Raw genomic sequence first — 14,103 nt, forward strand, 5'->3', positions numbered from 1 at the left:
CAGTTGAAGCCCTAGAAATCCTTAATTCCTCGCCGTCTTACTTTAAAAATACATAACCACTCAAATATTTTGAACCGTATGATAATTTAAAACCCTCAAATATATGCGACTTTCTCTCAAGTTAATATTTTAAACATCAATAATGAGTCAAAATAAATCTCTATTTAAATCTGCCGCTCAAACTAGGGAGTATGGCGGCCTGTCTAGGGACCCTAATTGTAACCAGGGTTAAACAAAATCAAAACAAAATTCCGGCCAGTTACTCGTGATTGATCAAGTCTTAAGCACATGGTATACTAAAAACATTTCACGTTCATTATTCATTTACATCATCCAGTTCCCCAAAAATGAAGCTGAAAAACCTTCGGAAGAATCCCTTCAGTGCTGCGAAACCAAAAGACGATGTGGTGGAAGTTAAAGAGGAAAGTACAGAGGAACAGGCACCAGAAGAGGTTAGTTTCCCACAGGATACAAATTTCAATCACATAAAATGCAAAGCTGTGAGGCAAATGAAAGTTCAAAAAATGATGAAAGCCAAGACAAAGGCCAAAAAAGAAGCGAAGAAAGCTAGAATTCAGTCTGGTGCCCCAAAACAAGTGCCCCACACAATTGAGAGTCTTCGTGAAAAAGACGAGACCACGATTGATGGGGATCTTGATGCCGAGGAGAATGCAGAACTAAAAACGGAATTGATGAATGATGAATTCGCTGCCTATTACAGAAAAGATTATGAGCCTAAAGTGCTGATTACGTATTGTGATAATCCAACGAGAAAAACACGAATTTTTGGGCGAGAACTCACTCGTATTATTCCTAATTCGCTATCTCTGTATCGAAATCGTTCAGGGGTTAAGAAAATGGTGAAATCGGCGACTGCAAGAGGATTTACTGATATCATAGTTATCAATGAGAATCAGTGCCAGCCCAGTATCCTTTTACATCATTAAAAATATTATCTGTTTTTTAAATATTTGAATAATATAGAAAATTTTTTGATCTTGCCCTCGCACAATCGAAGATTTTTCCTCAATTCAATCTTGTTCAGATGGTATGTTAGTTGTCCACTTACCGGATGGCCCAACAGCGCAATTCAAGTTGAGTAACGTTAAGATAACTCCAGAGTTGAAGAGAAGCCACAAAGAAATTAGTGAACACAGGCCTGAAGTTATACTGAATAATTTCACAACACGATTGGGTTTCACTATTGGGCGTATGCTTGGAGCTCTCTTCCATTACCAACCAGAATTCAAGGGACGTAGGGCAGTTACCTTCCACAATCAACGTGATTATATCTTCTTCAGGCACCACAGGTATTAAAGCGATGTTCAGTATGGAGTCCAATTTCTGAATAAATACTAAAAAGCCCTTTTGAAATTGCAGATACGAATTCAATTTGAAAACTGGGAAACCCCGTTTGAGAGAATTGGGACCTCGATTTACATTGCGCCTTAGATCCCTCCAGCATGGAACATTTGACAGCAAATATGGAGAATACGAATGGATAATTCAGGGCAAACGTCATGCGATGGAAACCAGCAGGAGGAAATTCTTCTTGTAAAATAAAAAAATGTCTCATTTTTTGAATAAAGAATTTCTCTGAGAAAAAAATGCCTACTTTATTCAACTGTTGCTTCTGGCACATCCCCATTGTCAAGAAGACTTGGTAACATTGTTGGCAGATAGTTGGAACTGTTCGTACGTCAGTTTAGTTCGTTTTAAAAGGTAAACAGCAGCGTTGAGTCCACCCATGCTGACTCCAAGCATTTTCTTCACTTTGAGCAGGTTCTTTGCCACCTGCAGAGCTCCAACCATACTTCGACGATCATAAGTGAGTAGAACTAACCTGCCATGTTGCACTCTGACCGTTCGAGCTAATTCGAGAAGATATTTCTTGTAGAGAACCCTATTGTCGAACATCGATCCCATTCTCTTGCCAAATGGCATGTCTGTGACAAAAGCATCGACATAGGAGTTCTTGAATGGCAGTTGCATAACATCCCACCTGATTAAATCAGATTTGAAGGATCCTTCCAGGGCTTCGAAGTTCAGTCTAGACCTCGCAACTGCTTTTTCGTGATTATCGCCACCGATTATAAAAGAGTGACGTAATTCTAGAGCTCCCTAAAATTGGAAAAATTTTGACTAGTATTTATTTTGTTAACAGTGGGTTGCTCACAGTTTCCTAAACCGTATACTGTTTTTTAAATGGCATTTTGAAATCTCACCTCAATGGGAATAGATCCTCCACCGCACATGGGGTCAACAATTATATCCCCTGGTTTCGGGTCGGCTAAGCTCAATAAATTATACGCTATAGTAGCCCTAAGTGTTGTCGGCCCAAAGTATTTGATATTCCTTCGATGGAGAGACTCTGGTGTGACTCTTAGCCCCATTATCACTTGCCCTAAACATTTATACGAACTCGTAATCTATTTTAATAGCCAATAAATATTAAAATTATCTAAGTTTCTCTGTGTAGCTCTAAACATAAAAAATCATGAAAATTAATTGAGATAAGGTGGATGAATTTGGACACCTAGCAGGTCAGAATAATAGACTTCATCCAGTTCAATTAATTATTTAAAACTGCTGTCCACATTCCCCCACCTTTCCTCTCAATCCCTGACATTTTTCGCTACAAGAAAAACAAACGCATAATGATAAAACCCACCATGAGTAATTTTATACAGAACTTCGAGCTGGTAACTCGTTAGATCCACGATCCAGTGGTAAAGATCTTGCATTTGACCTCCAACAGCACAAGCAACTTGACTCGACTCGAAATTATGAGTCCCTGTTCTCTCACATGAAACCCTGAATGATAATACATCATTTTCCTCGCCCAACTTCGGATCGCAGCCTCTTTTCTTGCTACCAGGAACTTTGTCGTCATTTTTATTCTGTTCTTTTTTCGCTTTATAAATCTCAACAACATTTTGGTAATCCTCTAACGTGGGATATAATTTACCGGGGAATCGTGTGATTTCCTTCCAAGCATTCAAACACTTCTTCAATTGTGAACATGTCTTCACAGATTCTTTGAATAATGTCAGATTGGTATCTGCATTTTCGGTGTTGTAAGTCAAGTATTGAATGCTGGCGACAACATAAATATTATCGACTGATCTTAATTTTCGGACTTTAGAAAAATCTTTGGAATTCACATTGAAAAATATCTTTCCTCTATCCTTTACCACTCGTAGATGTGGGGATATCTTCTCTTTGCATTCGTCCACCGCTTGCCATTCAAAACCTGGGAATGGTCCATGCATTTATATTGTTGAATTGAGGTTATGTTTGGAATTATTCAGATGGTCACTTTAATTACCTGTATCCACAGTCGTTTGCACTGTTAACAAGTCACTATCGTTTGTGGATATATCGAAGAGCCTTTCTAAATCACATTTGAATTCCTCCGACATTGTCACGGCAAGGGATTTTTCATCGCCCGGAAGAACTTTTACAGATTCACTCAACTGTTGCGTTCTGTCATGTGGCGCATGAGTCTCAAGGTACGAATTAAATTTCAAAAAGAGCGAGTGCCCCTTCGGTGGAAGACATGTGTTTCAGTCAACTTATCAATTCTGCAGGAAAGTGGTAAAACATGATTGTTCTCTTGCAGAACTTATTTTGTTCTACACACAAAAGTTATAAAAAATTGTGTCAAAAATATTTAGCACAAACGAAAATTGAAGATAAATTGACTTACGTCGTTGTACTACTTCACTCCAGAATTATAAATTTCCCTTTGGCAATTGTCTCAATTTTCCTTAATTTAGAATTATACGAAAAAACGTTGGGGACGAAGAAATTCATTCAAATTAAAATTGACGTAGGATTACAAAAAATGTTATAAAAAAATAGACATATAAAGTATTGAAGAAAACATTCAGAGTATTTCCATTGAATATTTTAGATTGCTCGGCATTAAATATTTGTGGATGATTTCTTCCTTCAGCCAGTGGTCAGTGAACTGGAGGTGATTAGTGTCAATCGACAAGAAATCAATCTGTCCGTTGTTGTCCATTTCCTGCAGTCCCAAACGATCCTACAATTGTTACTTATCAGAATCACTCCTTTCTCTCAACACGTTAAAAATTAAACTGTATTCAGTGATATGACAATTGCCTAATAAAATCACAGCACTATTCTAATTTCGTCAATTCTCCAATCTTACCTCAATATAAAGCGCAGATTCCTGGAGGGTCTCGAGTTCCGTTGCTTGTCCCGGCTTATAAAATCCGAACCACTCAGTCTCCCGGGGTTGAACCATCGTGTCATTAGCAAATTTAACAAGAACCAATTTTTCAAGAGCCTTCAAGTTATTTCTGTAGCTCTGAAAATTTCGGGATTCAGTGGAAGACATAGGAAAAGCTAGCGAATTAACATACGGAAATATCTATACCTCGTTAACTATCAATTCATTATTGATATCTGCCAGGAAGACACTTCCGCGTTTGTACACTTCCTCCTTCAGCGGGTCGTGCCAGTATTCAGCCTGAACGAATCTATTTTGAATAATTCTGAAGCAAAAAAAACAGTGTGTCACTTAATATAACGCTTTAAACTTTCCACGTGACTTTTACCCCACTACCCAATATTACTTGTAATAAGCTGCATAATTAAGAACTCTCCGAAGATAATCGCAGAATCGATGCTTCATAGACCCACAATCGGGCAACCCATAAACTCCCTGATGCTGCCCTCCCAACGAAATCAATGTCTTCATCTGGGGCACTGGACACCTTTGAGCTACTGCACGTCTGCATAAAAAATAGAGGACTTATTCCAGAGTAATGTTAGACATATGCGACGGAAAATGTTTATTATTTACAAGAATTGTGCTCCTTGGGAGAATCCAATGGCATTGTATCCATTCTGCAACTTGTCATCGTTGGCCAGGTCCTCGCAGACCTCCCGAACTTGCTCGTTAACATTCCTGAAGTAACTGTTCTTCACGTCCTTTCAATATTGTTCTTAATTAATGGGATGTAAATTGAGGGGGGAATCATTCGACTGAATTTTGTTGAGTACCTCGACAACATCGTTTCCAATTCGTACGGACTTAACGTAGACCCCAGGTATTGTCTCTTCTATGATTCTTTTGATTTGGCCCAGGCTGAAGGAAAAGCAACAACTGTCCCCTGATGCCCGAGAATTTTGCAATAATGAAACAATCCTTGATATTTGTTAATGGAAAAATTCAGATAACAATGGGCGAATATTCATTTTTATTTTCGCCTATCGATACCTTTTTGTTCCTTTTATTTCCAATAACTTTCATCTCAATTCTGCAAAAAAATTCTCTCTATTCTCATCTATAAAATTTGAAAATGGTATTACTCCACCTTTGTGACTGTAATTAAAAATCAATTTTTCCTTTGTGACATTCTACAATCACTTGTAGGGAAATCCCTCTCAATTGTATTATAGAAAATCAAATCCTCAGCTCACGCATGCTCTCCTCCACCGACGGATTTCCACCAATGAGAGTTCAATACCACGGCCATGACAGTGAACACACGTCCCTGGGTATGATCTCTTTCACCTCACCTCACCCAGGAATAACCTTCGTTGACTCCAGTACAGCTGTCTCTCTCTTTTTCCCTCACCCCCCGAAAAACTGAAGAATAAACTTACCCATGCCATGCCACAGGACAATCGGCACCGGCGCCTCAGGGAATCCAACACCTCTCGTATACTGATAAGCATTTATTAGAAAAAATAAAAATACAATTTTCAAGTTGAAAGTATACATGATGGAAGTATTGAGTATTTCTGTTTTAAGTCCAATTAACAGCACAATCGATACTAAATCATTGAAATACTTCTGTGTTGAGGGTTCCCGTATAACTGATGATATTATAATAATTCCTGAAAAGCTTACTACTTGCTGAGGTCACAGTTGCGCCACTGGACGGACTCTCAGGAAACCTCACGTATTAATCCGTCGCATGTGCTCCTCAGATAAGTTGAATGGGTAAAAATAAAATTGACAATTAAATATTATTGAATGGGGAGAGAGGGGCAAATGAATCTCTCCAAGTGTGTAATTTCTCCAGATCTCAAGCTAAACTTCAATTAGTTAAAAAGATCCATTTTACCCCTTCCTTTCCCGGTGACTATTAGTAAACTCTTTTCTTCAGTCTCTGGTCAGATCAACTGTCTGCAATCACATGGCACGCTACACACATAATAATGTCACAGACAGATAAAGAGATTTCGATAGAAAATTCTGTTTAATCATTCATTTCTACTAAATTTCTATAGGAGAATTTTGGAACTTGGAGTTTCGTAGAAAAAAATAATTATATTTTCTTTTTCAGTAGTACCAATGAAAGTATTAATGAGCCGCGATTTCTTTAATTGAATGAATCAAAAATTCATAGAACGCTGAATTTCACCAATCCTTCAGAATTGTCTATCGAATTTTTTCAATTTTCCTATGAAATATCTTCTCACATGTCACCTTTATCAAATAACAAATTTCTTATTCCATTTATAAAATAAATTCTCTGTCAATATATTCCGATCGTAAATTCTCTCCGAAAATTCTATTGCATTTTTTACAACTTTGCTATTCTACTGAAAAATTTATATTGAAACATTCTCTGTAAGGATTTCCCAACATAAATTTTCTCACTCTATCGGCTCCATGTTCCTTTCCCTTTCATAAAAGCAAGAAAGATAAAGAAACATGAAATTATGAGCTTTATTACGAATTTTTACAAAAAAGTCAATATAATTTTGAGGCATATCTGTTAGGCGATTGAAGGCATTTTTTTCACACATTTAAAAAATATATTTTCTATCAATAAATTCTCGATACTGAATTCTCTCTTCGATTACATTCTCAAGTGTCTTGATATTTACTCGCAATTTTCTTAGCACGATCCCTAACATTGAAACTTATCACAAATGGAGAGAAATCATTAACAGTAATACTCTTTAATCGACACATAAATCTTTCATATTTACAATCACCCAATGAATAATCTGAGAATTCCCTCCTTCTCAAGGCAACACTAGTCTATCCAAGTAAAAATCGCCACCAATGAATGAACAGTGAATGAATAAAGAGAAATCAAATATCAAAAATATCTAGCACAACCATCAATTATCGCCAATTTTTCATTCCCCATTCTCCACTGACATTAGACTAGTATTAATTTAAAGCTAAAACGATTAACAGAAACTCGAGACTGATGATTTTCAGTCTTAAGTGCGACGTGTTAATATTACGATTCACGATAAATAACCCCGTAATCTGTGGATCCATCTTTCTTGTGCATTGATTCTGCTCTCGCTTCAATTGCATGACAAGTACTTAAACGATCATACGTTCCCCTCAGATTTTCTCAGATCGTCGGTGTTATGTCGACTTGTATACGTGAGTGGGCTCGACATGCCAGCTCAATCAATTCACGGTTCAAACCATTGAATCGTTTTTCGAGCCTCAGGTGATTAAGAAATTTATCTTTCTTCGATCTACTGAAGTGACCACGTCCAACTGTCATCCTGAACGCTGCTTCCTCAGCCGCAGACATCGTATATTCTTCTGAACCCTCTGTAGGTCTCGACACCGGACCCTTGCGCACATCAATTGGCCTAAGTTCGAATCTCACGTCTGAATCTGAGTCTAAAAGTATTAGAAATACAGAGGAAATGAATAAAACATTACACTAGCCGAGAAATGTAGGTGACTTTATCACAAGCTAATACTAATCATTTGCGCAATATGTAATATTACCATTATTTATGAGATGAAATACATTCAAATACATTCATGTCTTGACACAGAAATTTTTACCTATTAAAATAAATGGCGTTCATACAAGCATTTTAAAAAATGTCAACAAAAATTTTGTAACGCTGAATGCTGGAGAAATTGCTGGAGAAATTTTTCATTAATTCCAGTGTTTTGTTTACCTTCGGTTGACGAAGTGGTGGAAGCTGACGAGGCCTCCCAAGCAGGTGCTTGTTGTCTTGTTAAAGTACTTGGTGTTGAGGAGACAACCCTCGTCGCGGTGGTACCAGTTTTATTGACGTTTGTCACGATAAGTGAGGCATCGAAACTCGAAGGTCGTTTCCGTCTGTATCTTCGCTGCGCAGCCCTTCGGTTCCTATTCTCTTGATGAGTTGAAATGCCCTCCTCAGTCTTCACTACTGACTTACTCAGATCCTCCATCGTGGGATCCATCGGCTGCATGTTGTCTGGCGAAGGAGGCGCAGGAACTGTTTTCGGCTCGATATTTCTGCTGATGAATAAATAATATGAAGTTTATAGGCAGAAAAGAAATTCTAGCCCGATAATATGAAATAGATAATATAGATTTACTTTTGAAAAAACAAATTCTACTCTCAACATATCCTGAAGCTTCTTAAAATATAGCCACTGACCCCGGTAGGAAATACGAAGAAAATGAAGGTCATTGATGAAATCGACGGAAATCCGTCGCGACAAAAATTGCCAGGAAAACTATGTAAGGCTAATCACGATTGAGATCGACTTCCGAGTGCTATGTGACGTGCTCTCCCCTGTCGGTGAATAGCCCCTCTCAATTGGCAAATCACGAGTCTCCCAAAGTTCATGTCCCTCAATCAGAATAAATTCAAGTGATTCACGCACGAGTACTTCGACCCGAGCTGGCCCTAATCGCTCCCATTGATATCGTATCCAGACGTCTGGAGGAGGTGCCTCTTTAAATGAGTTTTCGATTGCTGAATAACAACCGGATTGACTCGGGAGTTAGGTTGAACCGAGGGACGTTGGAAATGCTGGTGTTGAAGGGTGACGTGCAGTGGAGGTCAGTTCTGTAATTGACTTACAGGAGAGCAAAATAAAACTCACATCGTGCATTAGTCGGTTCCTCCAATCATGTTCGTATCCATTTATGTTTTGTTATTTTTATATCAGCTTTAAAAACAATCTCTCGAGAGTTTCTACGACAACCACTCATTCTTCAGACAAATGTTGCATTAACGCAAAGAGGAACATTAATTTATGGGACAGTAATTTAATTAATGGATTGTCGCAAGGATTATCTTCTTCATTTTTTACAGTTCTCTGATTATGACACAATGACAAAACACAGCTTCTGGTATTTTCTCCTGGAAACACTGGTAAGCGCTGTGAATGCAGAATTAATGATAATTATACTATCAACGGAGGGTATTTTTTTTAATGAAGAGACCGGTATAAACCTGACAAATAATCCGATGATGAAGGTCCTGGCCTCGAGCACTCTCTCAAGTTTTTGCACAACTACGTGATGCTGATTCTGAAATAGCGTCACACCTCCCCTCCTCCCCCCCCCCTCCCACATGGGATATTCTAAATAAAATATTCCGCATCATGAGACGTATTTGTTCCATCCACCACCCGGAGGGATTCGCACATTTGTATCAAACTTTAACCCATACACCTCCTACTCGGTTTTCATCCGTTGCGCAGAAGTGCTCATTGAAATTCGTGATGAATTTCATATTCATGGTCTATGACGCGGTTGATAAGATTTTGCTGTTGTTCCAGGTGCATTCGATCGTCCGCAGACATTTGAAAACATGACGATATCTTCGAAAATGAATTGATTACGAAAATTATGATGATTCATTAATAACAACACCCGAATATCTTTCAAAAAATTTTGAAATGATCGATCTTGTTGCATTTTTGTTAAATGCTATTCAAAACGTGTTCCATACAACAAATTATTTGAGCTTTAGGTCGTGGAAGAGTGTCAGCTGACAATTTTTCTTATTAAATCCTTCATCGAATTTCAACTTTCTATTTCCACTGATAGCAATTATTTAGGTCACGAAGACAGAAATTTATAATCGAATAATGAGATAGTTTCCAGTGATGGAAAAATTATCATAAATTAACAAATCTAGATATTTTTTCAAAACCTCTCGATATTTTTTCTGCGTGGTAACATTTGGCTTTTACTCCAATTTTAAGAGAAAGTTCTGAGCTCCGGTCAGGAAAAAACTTGAGAAAAAAACGCAGTCTCGCGTGACATCATGTCGTATAAAGTGCCAAGGTCACCCACTATCACCCATAATCACAGCGACAATACCGTTCATGTCGAATCATTGGGTTTGGTTGAAGGCGTGGATTCTGAACGATAACGAGTCCCCTTTCGCTGTCTCATATAACCCGTCACTTGAGAAGATTAATGTTACCCAACACGTTCGCACAAAACTCTAGCTAATCAATTTTCCTCGTTATTCCTCAAACAAAAACCTTTGTATTGCTATGCCTAAAGCTTTGCTGATTACACCATGCAGGAGATTCCCTTAAGATGGATTTACAGGAGCTCAGGTAGACGAACATAATGCTAATATGTCCATTGATAATTTCCGAATTAATCCTGCAATACTTTCTTGTTGTTTCCTCGGCTCAACTATTTCTTAACAATTGTCTCTGCTCAACTGAGCATAAAATGAAATTCCTCATTTATATTGACGCGCGTTCCTTATCTCAGCTGAATGTAACTAGTGCTAGCAACATTATTCCTCAGATATAGTGCACTGAGTCATACTTGAAGGAGTGATCTGAACGACTTAAGCGTTAAGGAACGGAAATGTTCCGAGCGTAGATTGCAGCCGTCCTCGTTTCTAACGAGGAAATGAGTTTCAAGGATTGTTTATCGATGAGGGGAGAGCCGTGAACTTGAATATGCCACTTCCCATTTTACGGATCCAGAGCATACGATATTTCTTAAATAATTGATTCTGTCAGATGTTAATTTTTCATTTACTTTCTAGACTTTTTCTGAGAGGGTCGGAATCGAACTGAGCTGGCACTGCCAGCGAGAAAATGGATTAATATTTTTCTTTTATTTTCTTCGAGGATTGGCATAACTCTTATGAAGAAAACTTGCAATCATCATACCTGAGTTATCTTAATCCTGAAAAAACAAAAAATATGTTAATCCTCCTTTCTCACTGGTTGTGCCAGCTTCAGTGGATTTTAGCAACAAGAGTTCAAGTATGTTACACTGACTGCGACAACTTCAAATACATGGGGAGACCTAGGACTCATCGATTTTACTTAGCAGATAAAGTGGAGGAAGTGATAAGAGGTCATATTATCATTGCCAAACTCCAAGATTTCTTCAGGGATTCCCAGTAGGTTGGCGATGAGAGGATTATGGAAATATTCGGATAATTGAATTTGTTTTTGGTCCTTCAAAAAATTTTTCGCGATCGATCTATTGATCGCGAAGATATTCAAAGTAATGTGATAATACAAAGTAATAATACTTTATAATAGGATGAAAAATCATTATACTATACTACGTCTCCCAAAACTTTGATGAATTCATGTGGTAGGAATTTTTTATCTTCTAGGTTTCCTCGACAAACCACAAGGAAACTTGTAGTTATCTCGAGAAGTTTATTTTTCCCAAATTTTATTCACAATGGAGTTACCCAAATTACTATTGCAGAACGATGCTTCATATACTTATTTTCGATTTCGCAAATTTTGAACATTCCAATTTTTTAGGAACATTGAATATATTTTAAGACCTTCTACGAATAGCAGTGGAAATGACTCCATAGCTTTTGCAGTACAATCTATTTGCAATGAATATTTCAAAATTAGCCAAAGTCACAAGTAGTCTTCTACAAGTAAAACACTTTTTTATTGGATCATAAGAGCTGTAACGCTCTTAGTTCAATTTTTACATGTATTATTCACGGTATGGAATGCGAATAGATCGATACACAGGTTGTAGAAGTATGAACTGTTTTTAACCTGAAATAACTCGAGGTAAATGGCAGGAAGTTAATCAAATGGCGATTATTTTCAAGATCTTTCTTTTATTGAAAAATTATGAGATTTGTCGAGATTCTCCGGTAAATATTGCTCTCGAATTCCCACAGTGAAGAAAATTCATGCAGTCGAAAACGTTTTCATCACGACAATTGCCCAACGAACCCACAAAAAAATCAGCTCTCACCCCAGGAAGTTAAATTTTCCCAACTTTACATATTCACGCCAAGCACGAATAGTGTTATTACATGCCAACAACTAGACACGAAATATAAATATTATGAATGCTCGCTCGATAAATCGTTCTATTAAATGGCGATACACGTTGAAAAACGACCTTGACTGGTCATAAACCCTTTGTCACCAAAAAGTGGGTAAAATATCCCTGAAAATGTTTATGGCAAACTTTGTAACTTAAAATTTTGCAAATCATTCTATTTCAACCGGATGACACGAATGGCGTAGGACTATCTCAACCAAATCTCCCCAAAAGGATACGACGATTCGCCAGAAAAAAAAATCTACAAACCTGTATCGTGGATCCAGAAATCTCTGGAAGTTCCAGGCGAATTGAATGGCGAGTGAAAGGAATGTAGACGATACAATCCCCATAATCCTCTTCTTATTTTCGTCGCACCACCCTCGGCTTTCCCGCTAAATCCACAATTTATGGCTTTCACCTTTCTCCTCTCACACTGTACCACAGTAATTTAATTTTTCCTCCTTCACGATACTTTCTTTTCATTAATTAAATTGTTGATGAACTTTGGATGTTTGAATTTACCGGAGATAGTCACTTGTCACTGAAAACTCCAGGCGTCGCTCTCACATATCGATACGAAACAATAAATCGCGAACACAAACGAAGGGGCTGAACAAAAATACAGGAAAGTGGAGAAGAAATTGAAGTTGGGTGAGAGCCGTCGGTACGGACTCGTATGTGCACGTGCAGGGAGTGGCTTTTTTGTGTGACGCTCGACTCGTTTCATACGAGCGACTGATGGAAAACAGGAGGGAGAAGTGTAGTTGCCCCCCACTACCAACCGATTTTATGCCCTCTGATATTATAGCCCAACATAACGTCAACGTTCAACCACGTGCTTGTGTTTGTGGCAGGATATCTCCGGTGAATATCAATCACCGGGCAATTGGTGCAGTTGAAAATTTCCATTATCGCTGTAAATTGTTGATGATCAACATAATGTTTCATTTAATTTAAAGGTCGAAATATATCGAGAAATTCCATTGCACTCTCGATTGCTTCTCGTCTCTCCTATTTGCTAACTGTTCCACTTTTTAATTAAAATATGTTAATTGTTAATCTACGCTCCAGGCGTGTGAATATTGTCATGATGCGTAAATACTTGTTTAATATGAATTATATAAAAGCTTAAAATGAAAAATTATTAGGAAACTAAGTCCTACCTGGAAAATTATTATCCAAATGTTTTAATATGCGAGATCATATGTACAATATTATATTAATATTTTTTTATCTGTGAAATAATTTGCATAATTAGTATTTGATACATTAAATTTAAATTTAATGTTTTAGTATATTCTAATGATAATCTACGTCTATCGCAGGCGAAATAGAATGGCGACGACAGAAGTTATTGCTTTTTTTAACAGGGGATTATATTAATTGCTAGTTTTGCTAAGTATAGTGTTCAATACTTAATGTCAACATTGACTGACGTGTTTGTGGTAGACGTTCATCAGTGCATTTTCATTGTGGAAATTGGCGCATTAGAAAAATTGCATTACGGATAAAAAGGTTGGAGTTGTTAATAATTAACTGAACTAGCAGTTTTTTACGACGGGGCGTAGTAACGTACTTGTGTTTAGTTACTTTCAACGAGTGTCATTGCAATCTCACTTTGTAACATCGCTCCACACATTCTGCTAATGGATTTTGTATTTTTGATAAAATTGCCTGAATTAATTTGCCTGATTAGCCTGTTTCAACCATTAATTGATGTAATTTCCTAAGCTTCAAATTGATAATAGCTCCGTAATCGTGTTATCATCACGCAACGTCGACGGTATCTGATTGTGTTTAATATCTTCACTGAATTTCATACAATATAGAATTAAAAGTTGAATCTACAATTAAGAGACATTAAAAACTCACATTACTATCGAGAGCCGGAGGTCTTGAACAGTTGATGTAATATTTTTATCTTCGAGAACTGAATACCAGGAATGTTAATCAATTTCGACGGATGCAATTACGATCTTCATTCTTGTAATCCACTTCCTCGTTCAATGCAATCACGTTAATTAATTTATCTCATTAGGCGCATTAGGCGATTCAATTA

The 14,103-nt window shown here is 37.4% G+C and overlaps 3 protein-coding genes and 1 pseudogene across 4 annotated transcripts; 1 reads left to right on the forward strand and 3 right to left on the reverse strand.

The window, feature by feature from the left end:
- The first annotated feature begins 191 nt into the window (after positions 1-191).
- LOC135164338 (probable ribosome production factor 1) lies at positions 192-1,608 on the forward strand. The gene is made up of 3 exons (XM_064124597.1): positions 192-927; positions 1,046-1,310; positions 1,381-1,608. The coding sequence occupies exons 1-3, from the start codon at positions 348-350 to the stop codon at positions 1,556-1,558; spliced, it is 1,023 nt and encodes a 340-aa protein (XP_063980667.1). The 5' UTR covers positions 192-347; the 3' UTR covers positions 1,559-1,608.
- On the reverse strand, positions 1,409-3,825 carry LOC135164334 (tRNA (guanine(6)-N2)-methyltransferase THUMP3-like). 2 transcript variants are annotated; one of them, XM_064124587.1, is made up of 6 exons: positions 3,710-3,825; positions 3,329-3,584; positions 2,672-3,253; positions 2,226-2,404; positions 1,616-2,121; positions 1,409-1,548 (listed from the first exon to the last, which is right to left on the reverse strand). In XM_064124587.1, the coding sequence occupies exons 2-5, from the start codon at positions 3,420-3,422 to the stop codon at positions 1,651-1,653; spliced, it is 1,326 nt and encodes a 441-aa protein (XP_063980657.1). In that variant the 5' UTR covers positions 3,423-3,584; positions 3,710-3,825; the 3' UTR covers positions 1,409-1,548; positions 1,616-1,650. The 2 variants fall into 2 exon arrangements, with proteins under 2 accessions (XP_063980657.1, XP_063980656.1); XM_064124586.1 differs by lacking the exon at positions 3,710-3,825 and having other exon boundaries at positions 1,412-1,551; positions 3,329-3,649.
- LOC135164340 (palmitoyl-protein thioesterase 1) lies at positions 3,797-5,775 on the reverse strand. Its single transcript, XM_064124600.1, has 7 exons — positions 5,641-5,775; positions 5,035-5,144; positions 4,835-4,962; positions 4,605-4,763; positions 4,406-4,523; positions 4,178-4,336; positions 3,797-4,048 (listed from the first exon to the last, which is right to left on the reverse strand). The coding sequence occupies exons 1-7, from the start codon at positions 5,756-5,758 to the stop codon at positions 3,890-3,892; spliced, it is 951 nt and encodes a 316-aa protein (XP_063980670.1). The 5' UTR covers positions 5,759-5,775; the 3' UTR covers positions 3,797-3,889.
- Positions 5,698-12,795, reverse strand: LOC135164344 (uncharacterized; annotated as a pseudogene).
- Between the last annotated feature and the right edge of the window lie 1,308 nt (positions 12,796-14,103).

Source organism: Diachasmimorpha longicaudata, chromosome 7, assembly GCF_034640455.1.
Source record: "Diachasmimorpha longicaudata isolate KC_UGA_2023 chromosome 7, iyDiaLong2, whole genome shotgun sequence".
NCBI lineage: Eukaryota > Metazoa > Arthropoda > Insecta > Hymenoptera > Braconidae > Diachasmimorpha > Diachasmimorpha longicaudata.